The sequence below is a fragment of the Esox lucius genome, chromosome 24 (assembly GCF_011004845.1).
Source record: "Esox lucius isolate fEsoLuc1 chromosome 24, fEsoLuc1.pri, whole genome shotgun sequence".
NCBI lineage: Eukaryota > Metazoa > Chordata > Actinopteri > Esociformes > Esocidae > Esox > Esox lucius.
Window position 1 is genome coordinate 15759083 of NC_047592.1, and position 13196 is coordinate 15772278.

General features: G+C 46.5%; 1 protein-coding gene across 2 annotated transcripts in view; it reads left to right on the forward strand.

The window, feature by feature from the left end:
- Window positions 1-522: 522 nt before the first annotated feature.
- Window positions 523-13196, forward strand: part of efnb3b (ephrin-B3b) — a 76428-nt gene continuing 63754 nt past the window's right edge. Inside the window, exon 1 of one of the 2 annotated variants that reach the window (XM_034290691.1) lies at window positions 523-1821. In XM_034290691.1, the coding sequence (XP_034146582.1) occupies window positions 1673-1821 (149 nt within the window). In that variant the 5' untranslated portion in view covers window positions 523-1672. The remainder of the gene's footprint in view (window positions 1822-13196) is intronic. The other variant, XM_020043175.3, reaches the window with a different exon arrangement.

Sequence of the window (13196 nt, forward strand, 5' to 3'; positions counted from 1 at the left end):
CAAATCAAACGACTCTTTGAACTGTTATTAATGGAAGTTATTGCTTAGAATATAGCTTACTTCCCCAACAATGTCAAAGCACAGAGAGAAAAATCTGGGTGGGAATGAAAAGGGCAATAGGTCTTGTGTCACAATTATGAGTCACATAACATGTTACAGAAATGATAGAGTAGAGACCTATCATTTTCGTTCATAAAATCCCAAAAAGGTAGACTACTACTTTTATAGTAAGTTCCTCAACTCAGTTAAAATTATATAATGACCAAAAAGCTACCACTTTTGGAAAGGAGGGGGGACAGTCAGGTGCGCTGAGCAACTGCTTGCTTGAGGCCGCGAACAGATAAAGAAAACGAAGGAAGCGCATTTGAAAGAGGCAGAAAAACGAATGGGAGAGTGGAGCCCAACAGACACACACGCACGCGCACACGAGGAGGGGGTGATATGTAAATTGAGGGAGGGCTACAACCGACTCTACACCGCCCAGAAAGAAAAAAAACACTGAAAGAAAATTCCGCTCCGTTGTGCTTCTGCCTGCTATTCGGAATGGTGGGGATTTTTTTTTATTCTAACATACACCTCCCCTCTTCCAAACAACCATTCAGTCTGTCAATGTGCTCCGTGCATTTGGCCAGTCAAACGAGTAGGATGTTAAACTAGTGAGACGGGAATATACCGAATCGAAAAATTGCCGGACAAGGAAAGCTATCCAGATTCCAAAATGACTCTGTACAGCGGTTCCAGCTAGTTATTAACATAAGAATATATGTTAAACTGGTATTTTTTCATTTCAAGTTTTCTTTTGCTCTTACACGTCTGGTAAGGACAGAAGTTGAATGATTGCAAATCGCCCAGCCTTCAGTTCTCTTTCTATTTCAGTGGTTTCATTTGTTGTTTGATGGGATTTGTCATCACCTGAGTTCGTATATTTTAATTACAATCATTTAGGAAATAATCTTGGATTTACTTACTGGACGGAGAGGACCGTACAGTGCATTTACAAATCCTGCGAGAATCCAGCATTAACAAATACTTATCAGGATGGAGCTGCTGTTTTGAACGGGAGATAAGCTTATTTCATTTTTAGCAGTTGCGCTCGTGTGTGTAAGCTTTTAGGACCCTTTCTATTTCGGAGAACTTTAAAGAAAATAAGAAGTATAAAGGAATGGGAGAGAACCCGATGATAATCGTGGCAGAGAACAAGAGAACATTGTTTGGGAAACCACAATTATAGGGAACATCAACCCACAACAGAAATAGCTTTCGAGCGCGCATTGAATCCGGATAGAAATCGATTTACAGGAGATCTTTTGTGGAAGTGTGCACAAGCCATTGAACATCGCTTTGAGGAAAAAAAGAGGGACTAACGACAAAATAATCAGAAAGTCATGGGATTTGAATAGCAATCTATTTCTCCTGGAAACGAAAAGATAAATATTGTCAAATTACGCACACGAAGGACGCAGCACTTATGATCGGTCAACGGTCACGACTAAATCAACTTTCTCTGCCATAGTTCAGTGTTAATTATTGCGCCGTGTGCTACATTTTCGGCTTATATCCATGCGGTTGCCCAGGGACGATATCTCACCCCGCATTGAGTGACTCACCTATAGGCTAGGTTTGGAAAGTCCCAATCTCCAACCTCATTAGAAAATATACCATTTATTTTAAAATGGGGTTAAATGATCGGGTTTTCGGGGTTGCAATGGTGTGTCGGAGAAGTGGATGTAGATTGGGATTTCTGCTGATATTCTTACTGGATTTACTGGGGTCGGCGGCTACGAACATGGAGCCGATCTACTGGAATTCCTTGAACAAAAGGTAAGCGTCGAAATATTAAGCTGTGCAGCCTATGCGATGTTTACATTACTGTAGTTCAAACAATAATTATAGGCCTATCTTAACGTGCAGAGTTAAAGCTCTCGAGTTCGGAGAGGGAAGGTGTGTTATAACGACTTCTCCCTCTTTGGTCGAGTTATCCAAGGCTAAAGAAGTTGTGCTTTTATGTGGTCCAGACTCGTAAATGCCAGCTTGTATGGAGTGTCTATGTTGAGGGATTTTACGGTAACATTTAGAAGTACACGCTTTTCCATTTAATTCATCACCTGGCCAGCATTTTTGTCATTCCAAAATTCGTTCCTCTCTTAGGCTATAAAACTTGAAAAATCTGAATTGTCAAAAAGAGACTTTTCCACTCTCTTTGATAATAGTTTTTGGTAGTTTGGCTACATAGTAATTCACTTGCATACCATTTATTTGATTACATTTACATTACATAGAGGAAGTAAAAACAACGTTGAATAATAAAACCATATTAATCATAGTAGCCAATATTCCTGACACCACAGTCCAAGTTGACATTTATTTACAAAAAGGGGACTCTGCCCTAAACACATTCAACTCATTAGCATGTTCGTCTCTGGACAAAGGAAAGTCGGTTGTAGGTGAGAAATGTAATTTCAAACACCTCCAATTATCCACTGTGCCTAACCACCGAGACCCCCTATTCTCAGTTTCCTGACACCTCCGTGAATTTCCGTGCGTCTGACTTGACACCTGGTGATTGCGTGTGTAACCTACTCGAGACCTCGAGACTACATAAGCTGGTCAGGAACGGAATCTAGGCTACGAGCAGCTATTAGGCCAAGCTACAGATGCCGAGGGCTGTTTTAAGACGAATAGGTTTTTAATATGCCTCCATGTGGGCTTCGGATACTCCCGGGCCTCGCTTTCTTCGACAGATGCTGCAACAAGGACATCTACTTCTGTGCAGTTCTCATTGTAGCTCTTGGCAAAAGCCCATAACGAGGGTTAGTGTTCCAAATATCGGCATAGTCCCATCGTATTTTAGCGCCCTGTGAACCTGCCGAAAGTAGTAAATTATATTAGAAATAATGCCATTTTTGAGACTCCGTGACGCTGGCAGCGGTGGGGGGAGTAATCCGATGGGCGAAAGGGAGGTTTTCGCTGAAGGAGTTGTAGCTCTGGAACTACTTTGTGATTGGCCCTATTGTCTTATCTGGGGTATGGTGTGGTTTTAATGTATTAAACTCGACATGCATTAGTTATTTTAGTATAGGCCCTAGCCCTCTTTTAGAACTCATAGTAACCGTGGTGACCTGCACACCAGCAACTTCACACTAGCTACTGTTTCACATTTTTCTTATTGTAGTGCTCATGAATGCCATGGAAAGAGACAACCAAAGGTGAAAATACATCCAGGGTTTTACCCTACAGTTCAAAGCTGTTGCTTAGTTTGACACAGTGGCAGATCTTACCTTGTTCTATAAAGGGCTTTTGCTCAAGCAGCAGGGACCATGGGGTTCATTGGTCAGCCTGATTGTTACCTCTTAATTATTATGACAAGTTAATACGACAAGGGGGTCGATGTCTGTCCTTTTGGGTGTGTGTGAAACGGCAAGAGGTTGGGGGAGAAGGTCTCTTTTTGCCAGAACCCGTGCAACAGCACAAGGTCAGGAAACATTGCTAGCTCTTCTCGCAAACATTTGGAAGTGGAGTGCTCTCTTCAGGCAAAAACTCTCAGGGCAAATCATGAATTTGGATTGGTGGGGTGAAACTTTGGGTGGGAATTGTGCTCATGCATAATCAATTGCTTTCTCAAATGCTAGCGGAAAGGCAGCAACAATTTCTAAACCCCCCCCAAACCCTGTGCAAATGTCCATACCCAGTCGCACAGGCGTCTTAACTGTAGCCATACACAGATTGCGGAAGTAGCTGGCTTGAAAAGAGGGAAGAAATCAGGATAAATTCTAGCCGGATTGCGCTCGTCTGGAATCGGTGGAGAGACAGTTGTTAAGACATAGCTAGTTAAGTGTTAAGATGCCTGCTTATTGGGGACTCACAAACCCAGTTGTGTGTTTTGTTGGAGGACTCAACCCAGCGGTTGTGTCACACTGTGCGCTAGAAAATTCAACTGCACTACATTGAGCTGCCAAAGGTATATCTGTGTCTGTCTCCTTCTTCCTGTCATCTCTTGTGTCAGCTACCATCGTTCAGTTCAGCTACGTTTTGTTATGTTCCTTAGTTAAAAGGTCAATCTATATTTTGCTTGAATTATCCATACCCTGAGATGTTTCTGAAGGCAAATGGTGACAGAATGTTCAATAATCCATTATTTACTACTGGCTATGCCATTTTTACATGATCAGATGTCATCATGGAAAGGGGACAGGAGCGATAGCTTCATAAAGCTACAGGACAGAGCATCTGTTTTAAAGGGATAACACAGTATGTCAGAGGCAAGATCACTTTCCATAAGTGAGCAATACTGGCTATTAAATCATTAGAGAATTGGGATGAAGTAGCAAAGATTAAAAGTGACACTGAAGAAAGACATGTTCTTTACTAGAATTGACTATCCATCTTAGTTTAAGGCATTTTTGGGGACTTTTCATTTTGCAGTGCAGCTTTGCTGTCATTGAATGGCCCGCTTCACAGATGAAATCGGGCAATGCTGAAATGCTTACTCCATTTTGTAGCTTGAAGAAGATAATTAATAATTGTGGTTTTTGTAACAACAGGGCTGCAGACACAAAGGGCGATTTAACCATAATCTAGATTTTGAATTAACTATGTCTTTGAATCATAGAGGTCCTGTTCTTACATGGTTGATACATGGTGAGTACACAAGTAATTGTCAATTAACAAGTGTTTAAGAAGATTCTGTCTCTCACACACACACACACACACAGACTCTACTATATATTTTTGTATGCTGTCAAAATGATCACGTACTGGTATGCAAAGTCAGGACAGAACTGTAAATCTGGGTTGAAGTGCATGCATGGTTCACATTTTGGTCCTGTAGCAAATGTACTACTGACGGGTGAGTAGTTACCCTCTGAAACGTTCTTCATTTCTTCCTGCTTTGATGTTGAGGGTGTCCACCTGCAGACTCTCTCCCTCCCGTCTCCCTCCCCTCTCCACCTCCCCTCTCCCTCCCCTCTCCACCTCCCGTCTCCCTCCTGTCTCCCGCCCCTCTCCACCTCCCCTCTCCCTCTCTCCAGTCAGTCTCTTCATGGTACATTCTTCTGTTGGTTCATGTACTCATTCCTTCTCTCCCTAGGCGACGCCTTCTCTCTGTACCTGACGCCTTCTCTCCCTAGCTGACGCCTTCTCTCCTTTGGCGACGCCTTCTCTCTGTACCTGACGCCTTCTCTCCCTAGCCGACGCCTTCTCTCCCTAGGCGACGCCTTCTCTCCCTTGGCGACGCCTTCTCTCTGTACCTGATGCCTTCTCTCCCTAGCCGACGCCTTCTCTCCCTAGCCGACGCCTTCTCTCCCTAGCCGACGCCTTCTCTCCCTAGGGAACGCCTTCACTCTGTACCTGACGCCTTCTCTCCTTAGGCGACGCCTTTCTTTCCCTAGCACATTTCCTGTCACGCTCTCTCTTCCTCTCTCTGTCTCTCTTATTATCTTATCTATTTCCATCCTATTTTCCATTCTGCTCTCCAGTTTTCTTTCTCCTCTCACTAGTCTCCCCTCTGTGATTTTCTCTCATGTCACTTTCCTACCTTCTGTCTCTCTCACACTTTCTCTCTTTGCCTTGCTCTGTCCCTCGCTCTGTCCCTTGCTCTGTCCCTCGCTCTGTCCCTCCTGTCTAAGCACAATGACCAAAGTGGCAAATTAAAAACATGTGTCGCGTTCAGATGCTAATTATACAGCTACACAGCAGGGAAGACTGTGACTAAAGTTAGGTGATAAAAAGGAAAGGGAGGGGTGGACCAGGAGAAGGAGAAAGAGGATAGAAGCAAAAAAAAAGACATCTGGATGGATAGATGGCTTGAAAGGGCATGTAGATTATAGTATGGATGAGGGGTTGATAAATGAAGTGATTGATAGATGACTGTTTGATGCATGAAGATTTGACAGATGGAGGGTTGATGGATGAAGAATTGACAGATTGATGCTTGAAGAATTGACAATTGGGAGGGTTGAAGGATGACGAATTGACAGATGGAGGGATGATGGATGAAAAATTGACAGATGGAGGCTTGGTGGATGAAGAATTGACAGATGGAGGGTTGGTGGATGAAGAATTGACAGATGGAGGGATGATGGATGAAGAATTGACAGTTGGAGGGTTGGTGGATGAAGAATTGACAGTTGGAGGGTTGGTGGATGAAGAATTGACAGATGGAGGGATGATGGATGAAGAATTGACAGATGGAGGGTTGGTGGATGGATGGAAACAAAGGTTGGGGGAGAAAAACTGGAAGATGAAAGGGGGAGTCTGGGAGGAGTGAGAATAACAAAATGTAGGTAAATCGATGAGAGTTAAGACCCAAGTGCCAATACATGTTATGCTTAAAGGAACATGGATTGAACCAGAACGATCACCTTGGGAGAATCTCCCCGAGACATACCTTACACACACACACACACACACACACTTTTCTTATCCCAGCATATCCCATTATCAACTACATGCTGGGCTAATGAAAGATCGAATCTGTTATTACTCTCTGTGAGTTAGGAGGGGGTGGACGTAACACAAGTTGCTGATGCTCTTCACACACACACACACACACACCAGGCCTATGGTGGTGGGTCACACTGGCTACGTCTCTGTATAGAAAGCGCTCCACCCTCGGAGATCCATCCGTCTGCGATACACACACCGGCACACACCGACTGCACGCACACCGACTGCACACACACCGACTGCACGCACACCGACTGCACACACACCGGATGCACGCACACCGACTGCACACACACCGACTGCACGCACACCGACTGCACGCACACCGACTGCACGCACACCGGATGCACGCACACCGACTGCACACACACCGACTGCACGCACACCGACTGCATACACACCGACTGCACACACACCGGATGCACGCACACCGACTGCACGCACACCGACTGCATACACACCGACTGCATGCAAACCAACTGCACACACACCGACTGCACGCACCGACTGCATACACACCGACTGCACACACACCGGATGCACGCACACCGACTGCACACACACCGACTGCATGCAAACCAACTGCACACACATCGACTGCGCGCACACCGACTGCACGCACAGACTGCATGCACACCGACTGCATGCACACTGACTGCATGCACACTGACTGCACGCACACTGACTGCATGCACACTGACTGCACGCATGTAGACACACTCAGCCAGAAACACATGCGGTGGACTTCATTAGATGTCATGTCGGCCCAGGCTGTGGTGACGCTCTGGTGCTGATCAGGTTGTGGACTGTAAAAGGATTTGGCCCTTACAAGGCCCTGCAGCCTAAATGAGTCAGCTTTCTCTCTTTATCTCTCGCTCTTACTATCTCTTCCTTTCTCTTTCAGTCTCTCTGTGCTGTGGTAGATGGCTGTAGTTTATGGTAAATGCCGGCGTGTGTGTGTATGTATATGTGTGTGTGTGTGGGTCTCTCCTCTCGGTGGCTTGTACTACAACTATTCCCTCTCAAACACCCATAAAAAATTAATCCCCTTCCAGATTCTCAATAATTAATTAATCGTCTGCTAATTGGCGTTGGATAAAAGGCTGGGCAACTAGGCTAAGCGTTTCAAGTACAAAAAGAATCGGAACAGAGAGAGGGGCTGCAACATTTTTGAATCTATTCAGGAGGGCGAGAGAGGGCAGAGAGAGGATTGGAGGACAAAGAAGAGGCGGGGTTAAATGTAACTTCAGGTCACTCTTAGACAGTGTTATTAGTATGGTGAGTGCTGATTGGAGTAGGTAAACTCAAACCGAGTTCCAAACATAAATCCAGCCGTATTTCATTGTACTGGATATGAATGATGTATTTCCCATTCAGCGCCTTTTCTGTTGTGTGGATAAGAGTGGATATAAGAAGCAGGAAGCTTAGTTACACGGATCCTTAGGCAAAATGATTAGAGAATATCTACTGTAGGTTTAAGGCGGTTATAAAGACGACCGGAGTGGGGCTTTGGAGGGCACTGGAGGGAGACCGATAAAGAGATAGGGAGGAACATCGGGGAGGGGGAGAGTGTGGAAGGGAACAGGGGGAGAGAGATTCATGAAAATGAAAAGTGAGAAGAGAAAGAGTGGAGTGGTGGAAGGGAGAGGGGGCATACAGGGATCTGCTATTCTCCTGGAGACATGTTAAAGTAGCAGGCTCACTGCTTTCCCTTTCTAACTGCTGTGCAGTGAAAAAAAAAAGCAGAGTTTACGAGCTGAGAGCAACAGGAGCTGTGAAAGGAGCCTACAGCTGATGTGGCAGAGCACTGGCCAATGCAATGCATGTCTGGTTTACTAAAAGGAAAGAACAGCGAGGCAGGTTGGTTGGCTGGCTGGCTGGCTGGCTGGCTGGCTGGCTGGCTGACCGACAGAAAGAACAGTGGTGGGTGTCGTTTTATGTCTCTTCAGAGCCCTGGAGTGTTAGATGATTCGGACACAAACGCACAGAGACACACTAGGACTGATGAACTAATGGGGCTGGGTTCCTGGTTGCTCCTCCAGCTGTATAGGTTTCATGTCCTGGGGACTTGGGGAAGTCTTTGGAATTCAAGAGGTACCTCACCTGCAGCACCAGAAGAACTGGCCGGCTGTGTGGCCCGTCTAACCTGATCACGTGAAGCCTTAGAGGGGCAGCCTCGAGGAGCTCCAGCCCATCTGGATGAGGAGCCATGGGTTGGAACCCACTGAGATCCATCCATCCGCACTGCCCTCAGATCCACGGTGATCCTCTCTCCCCCGATCCAGCGGTTAAACAGAGCTAATCAGGCTCAGCGTGGGTCAACGGTGGTGATGGTGGGGGGGGGGGGGGGGTGGCATCCCCCCAAATCCCGCAGGTCTTCTCTGATCCAGGATCAGCTCTCAGCACGTGGCCCTCTGGCCCACCCCCGTTTCAGCTTTCCATTCCTCCGGTCCTCTACAGAGGGGGATTGGCCTGGGCCGGCCTAAATGCCGTGGGGGTGGGGGGGGGGTTGATCCTGCTTAAAAAGGGGCCAGTGCCATCCTGGTGTAGCCCGGCGTCTCCACGGCTGAGCTGGGATGGGGTACAATCACCCACACAGGGAAATTCTCTTCCTCCTTCTCCTATTCTTCCTCTCCCTCCTCCAACAGACCTTTGGCTCAGAACGCAATTACCAGCACCCCCTGCATGTGTGTGTGTGTGTGTGTGTGTGTGTGTGTTTCAAGGTGTGTCAACATCCCCCTAAGGCTGGAAAGGAGAGGTGGCAATTTGCATGCGCCGTTCCCAGTTACGCAGAAAAGAGGTGAAACACAAAGGACCCAACCACTGTTATTCCTTTGGCCCTGTACCATTCCTGACAGACCAAATCTATTCAAATCACTTCCCGGCAGCCTCACAAATGGAACCCAATTCCCTATGAAGTGCACAAGTGTTCACCACAGTCCCAGTGGTCCTTGGTCTGAAGTAGGGCTCTGCATTGAGAATAGGGCGCCATTTGTTAGTCCTTGTGTCTTTGAACAACTGGCGTCAAGTGGTCTGTCCTCTGACGAGCCTAGTCTGTTCCTAACCAATATGGTACTGGCGGTTACCAAGTTAGTGCTGTTCCCTTCTTTGGGTATCCATCTCAATTTTTGTCAGACGTGTTTTATAGTCTTGTTTTTCTCGGGCCGGTAACTCAGAATGTTTGTGTGTCTGTTTCTGGCTTTGTTTCAGTGTGTGGGTGTGGGTGGGTGGTTGTGTTGGGAGAGAAATGTTTACCCTGACCTAGCCTGCAGAATCATGTCACAGTTGCTGTCATAGACCTGGCTCACCTCTCTGGATGAGGAAAATGGGGCAGGGGAGGAGGGGTGGGGGGTTAGGCCGGGGTGGATTAGGAAGGTACGTGGAGGTACTGAGGAGTAAGTGCTAGAGGAGGGATGAGGGGGCGAGGGAGGGAGGGAGGGAGGGAGGAGGGTGAGATGGTGGGTCTTATGTGATGTGACCCAGATACTGAGTGTGAGGGATGGCTAATAGATCATCATTATCCCATCATCAGAGCTTCTTCCTGTGAGTCATTAACACACACACATTCCTCAGCAGCAGATATGCCCCATGACGACGCCTCCTCTCTTCACTCTGACCCAATCTAATACCCTCCTAATAACCCCAATCAACAATGATGCTAGTTTGACTCCCGGAGTCAGGCAGTCGCCAGTCAACCCTGGTGCTACTCTGACTCTGTCAGCATGGAGGACTTTATAACCTTTATATTACTACTCCACTACTTCATAACCTTCATATTACTACTCCACTACTTCATAACCTTTATATTACCACTCCACTACTTCATAACCTTTGTTTCACTTCTCCACAACTTCGTATTTGGAGATCTTTGGGCACTATTTGGATCATAACCTTCGTATTACTACTCAACCACTTCATAAACTTCATACTGCTACTCCATTACTTCATAACCTTTGTATTACTACTCAACCACTTCATAAACTTCGTATTTCTACTCCACCACTTCATAACCTTCGTATTGCTACTCCACCACATCATAAACTTTGTATTGCTACTCAACCACTTCATAACCTTCGTATTGCTACTCCACCACTTCATAACCTTCGTATTGCTACTCCGCCACTTCATAAACTTTGTATTGCTACTCCGCCACTTCTTGAACTCTGTATTACTTTACAATGTTTTCTATTACTCCTTCATACATGTTGGTACTGTTTCACAGACCTGTCTGTGTGTCTGTGGCTGGCATAGCAATTCATTTCTTCTAAGTCCATCTGGTCAGACCATTAGCCCACATCTTAAGCTGTTTGAAGGGAAACCTTGACCTTGTCTCGTAGACAAGCCTGTTTCTCGGGGCTCCGACTCCACACAGCTCTAGTGATCAGGGTCCCGGTCGTTAGACATCAGACGGACTGAAACAAGGAGGGACTACCAATAAGAAATGCTTTTTCTGCTGCAAACCATTTTTGATTCCGTAGTGCGTTAATGAATGCTGCCCTGGATGCCAGGTCTGCCTGTTTCTCTGTATACTGATGGGGTTATCTGCGACCTGTTCATGAGCTGTGTAGATAATCGATATCCGCAGCTCTAGAGCGAGACAAGGAGGGCAAAAGACGGGGAAATAACTGCCCCCCACCCCACCCCGGCTCTGCATAGGACATCCAGTCACCAGGGCTGTAATTGTTCTGTATACAGCACAGTTGAATGGGAGAACTCCTAGCCAATGAGCAGTCTTTGTTGTCCACGATAACTCCATAACAAGATCTGTCTTGTATGAACGTTGCTCCATGAACAGGATTAAATTGGATACTCTGCCTGCACACACACACATGCACGCACATACGCACTCATAGACACACACACACGTCTTACTATGCATGCCTGAAGGTATGGAGCAAGCTGGTTTTTCTTCGCCTGTTTCCTCTTTCTTTGTCTTTGTCCGCCTGTCTTGTGGTAAAGCACTAACACACACACCATTTAAACTGTACACACACTCTCTCACACGCACACACACACACAGACACACACAGATGAAAACATGGTTTTGCTCCTAGTACTGGCCAAAGTCCAACTGGAAGGGGTTCCATTTCCTTCGTGGCGTACCCCCTCTCTTTCAGTAGCGTATCGCTCTCTCGTTTTTTCTACCCCGTCCCCACTCACTCACTCCTCCGCCTCTCCCTCCCGTGAACAAAGAAGCTCCCCTCATAGTTGCTGAAAGGCCTCACACGCACTTTCCCCAACTCATACACTCACACTCATTCTTATCCTCTCTTGTCTGCAAAATAATCCGCCTCTACTTACTAATTCCACCTCTCCCTCCTCTCCTTTCTCTCTCTCCTTCTCTCTTTCCTCCTAACCCCTCTAGCACCTCATGGCGAATGTGTCTCCCTCTTTCCCTTTCCTGCCCTCTGTCACGTTACAGAGAGCTGGCAGATGCTGAAGTTTATATGTTTTAAATTGGTCTGTTCTTTTTCCTTTCTTTGTCTTCTGTGTGTCTCTGTTCTGCTTTGTGGGTGGTTTAACTGGTTTAACTCTCTCTTCTCCCCCCCCCCCCTGCCCCCCACCCCCCGGTAAATTATTGAGATTTCTAAAGGCAGGATGAATAGTCATGATTGCCTATCGAAGTGGTGTCAAAGCAATTTGGGACTTCCTGTAAACGAGAGAGACCTGAACCAGTCCTGCCTCTCAGGCCCGTTTCTCACACACACACACACACACACACACACACTCTCACTCCCGCAGACATGCGCATTTTGAGACGTGAACACACATCATCCACACCCAGTGGGAACAAAGGGAGGCGTTCTCTTCGTACCCCTAAACACCCACCTTTCTCTCCCTCTCTCTAGCTCTCCTCTTCTATTCATCCCTCTGTACTTGCTCACCTCCGTCCCTGCATCCCACCCAGCCCCCCTGCTCTCCCTCCACCGACATCCAGCTGCAGTGCTGGAGCCACAGAAGAGAAAACAGATGGAGTGCTTTCTTTCTTTTCGTTTCTCTTCTTCTCCATAAAGAGGACCAGAAGATTGCTAGTCGGGGGGGGTTTGGGGGGGGACAAAAGACCCCCTGATGTATTTCGTCAACCCGGCAGCACCTCTCTCCATCTCTGGAGCTCTTTGAGAACGTTCAATTGGTGTGTGTGTATAAGCAGCTCAGCAGTGTACATACATTCCTAGATCTAGATTTGTGTGCTTATCTGAGCTTCCGAAGAATCCCATATTCAGTGGCTCAGAATTCCGAATATAATCAGATCTCTCTATGTAGCAAGTCCGATAAAGACCAAAACACTCACAGCATTGTGTGTTTGCGCAGTAATTCAATTGGATTCCAACCTTATCTTTTTGACACAAAATGTTTTGTTTTCCCTCACAATTCGATTCTCCGTCGTTCGTAAAGGGATGCACTGGGGACAGTTATGACGACACGTTTGTTTCCCCCCTCAAATCCACAGTCAGAACGTTGTATTATTCCTTCGCCTGACACCCCTCGCATAGTGAGGAAAGTTTTGTGTCTCGCGTGGGTGTGTGTACCTGTCAGTCATACCTCTTTGCGTCTCGGCTTTCTGGTCAGAATTACCCACGCCATATTAAGCGTTATTTAGCAAAACCTAATTATAAAGCTGAACAATGGATTTTTTTTTTTTTCTGGGAGCGTGAAAGAAAGCGTTGGAAACAACGGAAAGCGGCCTGTAGCACTTGACCTGGTCTGAGTCTGTGAGAAGGGGGAGGATAATCCTTTACCTCCTCCTTCTA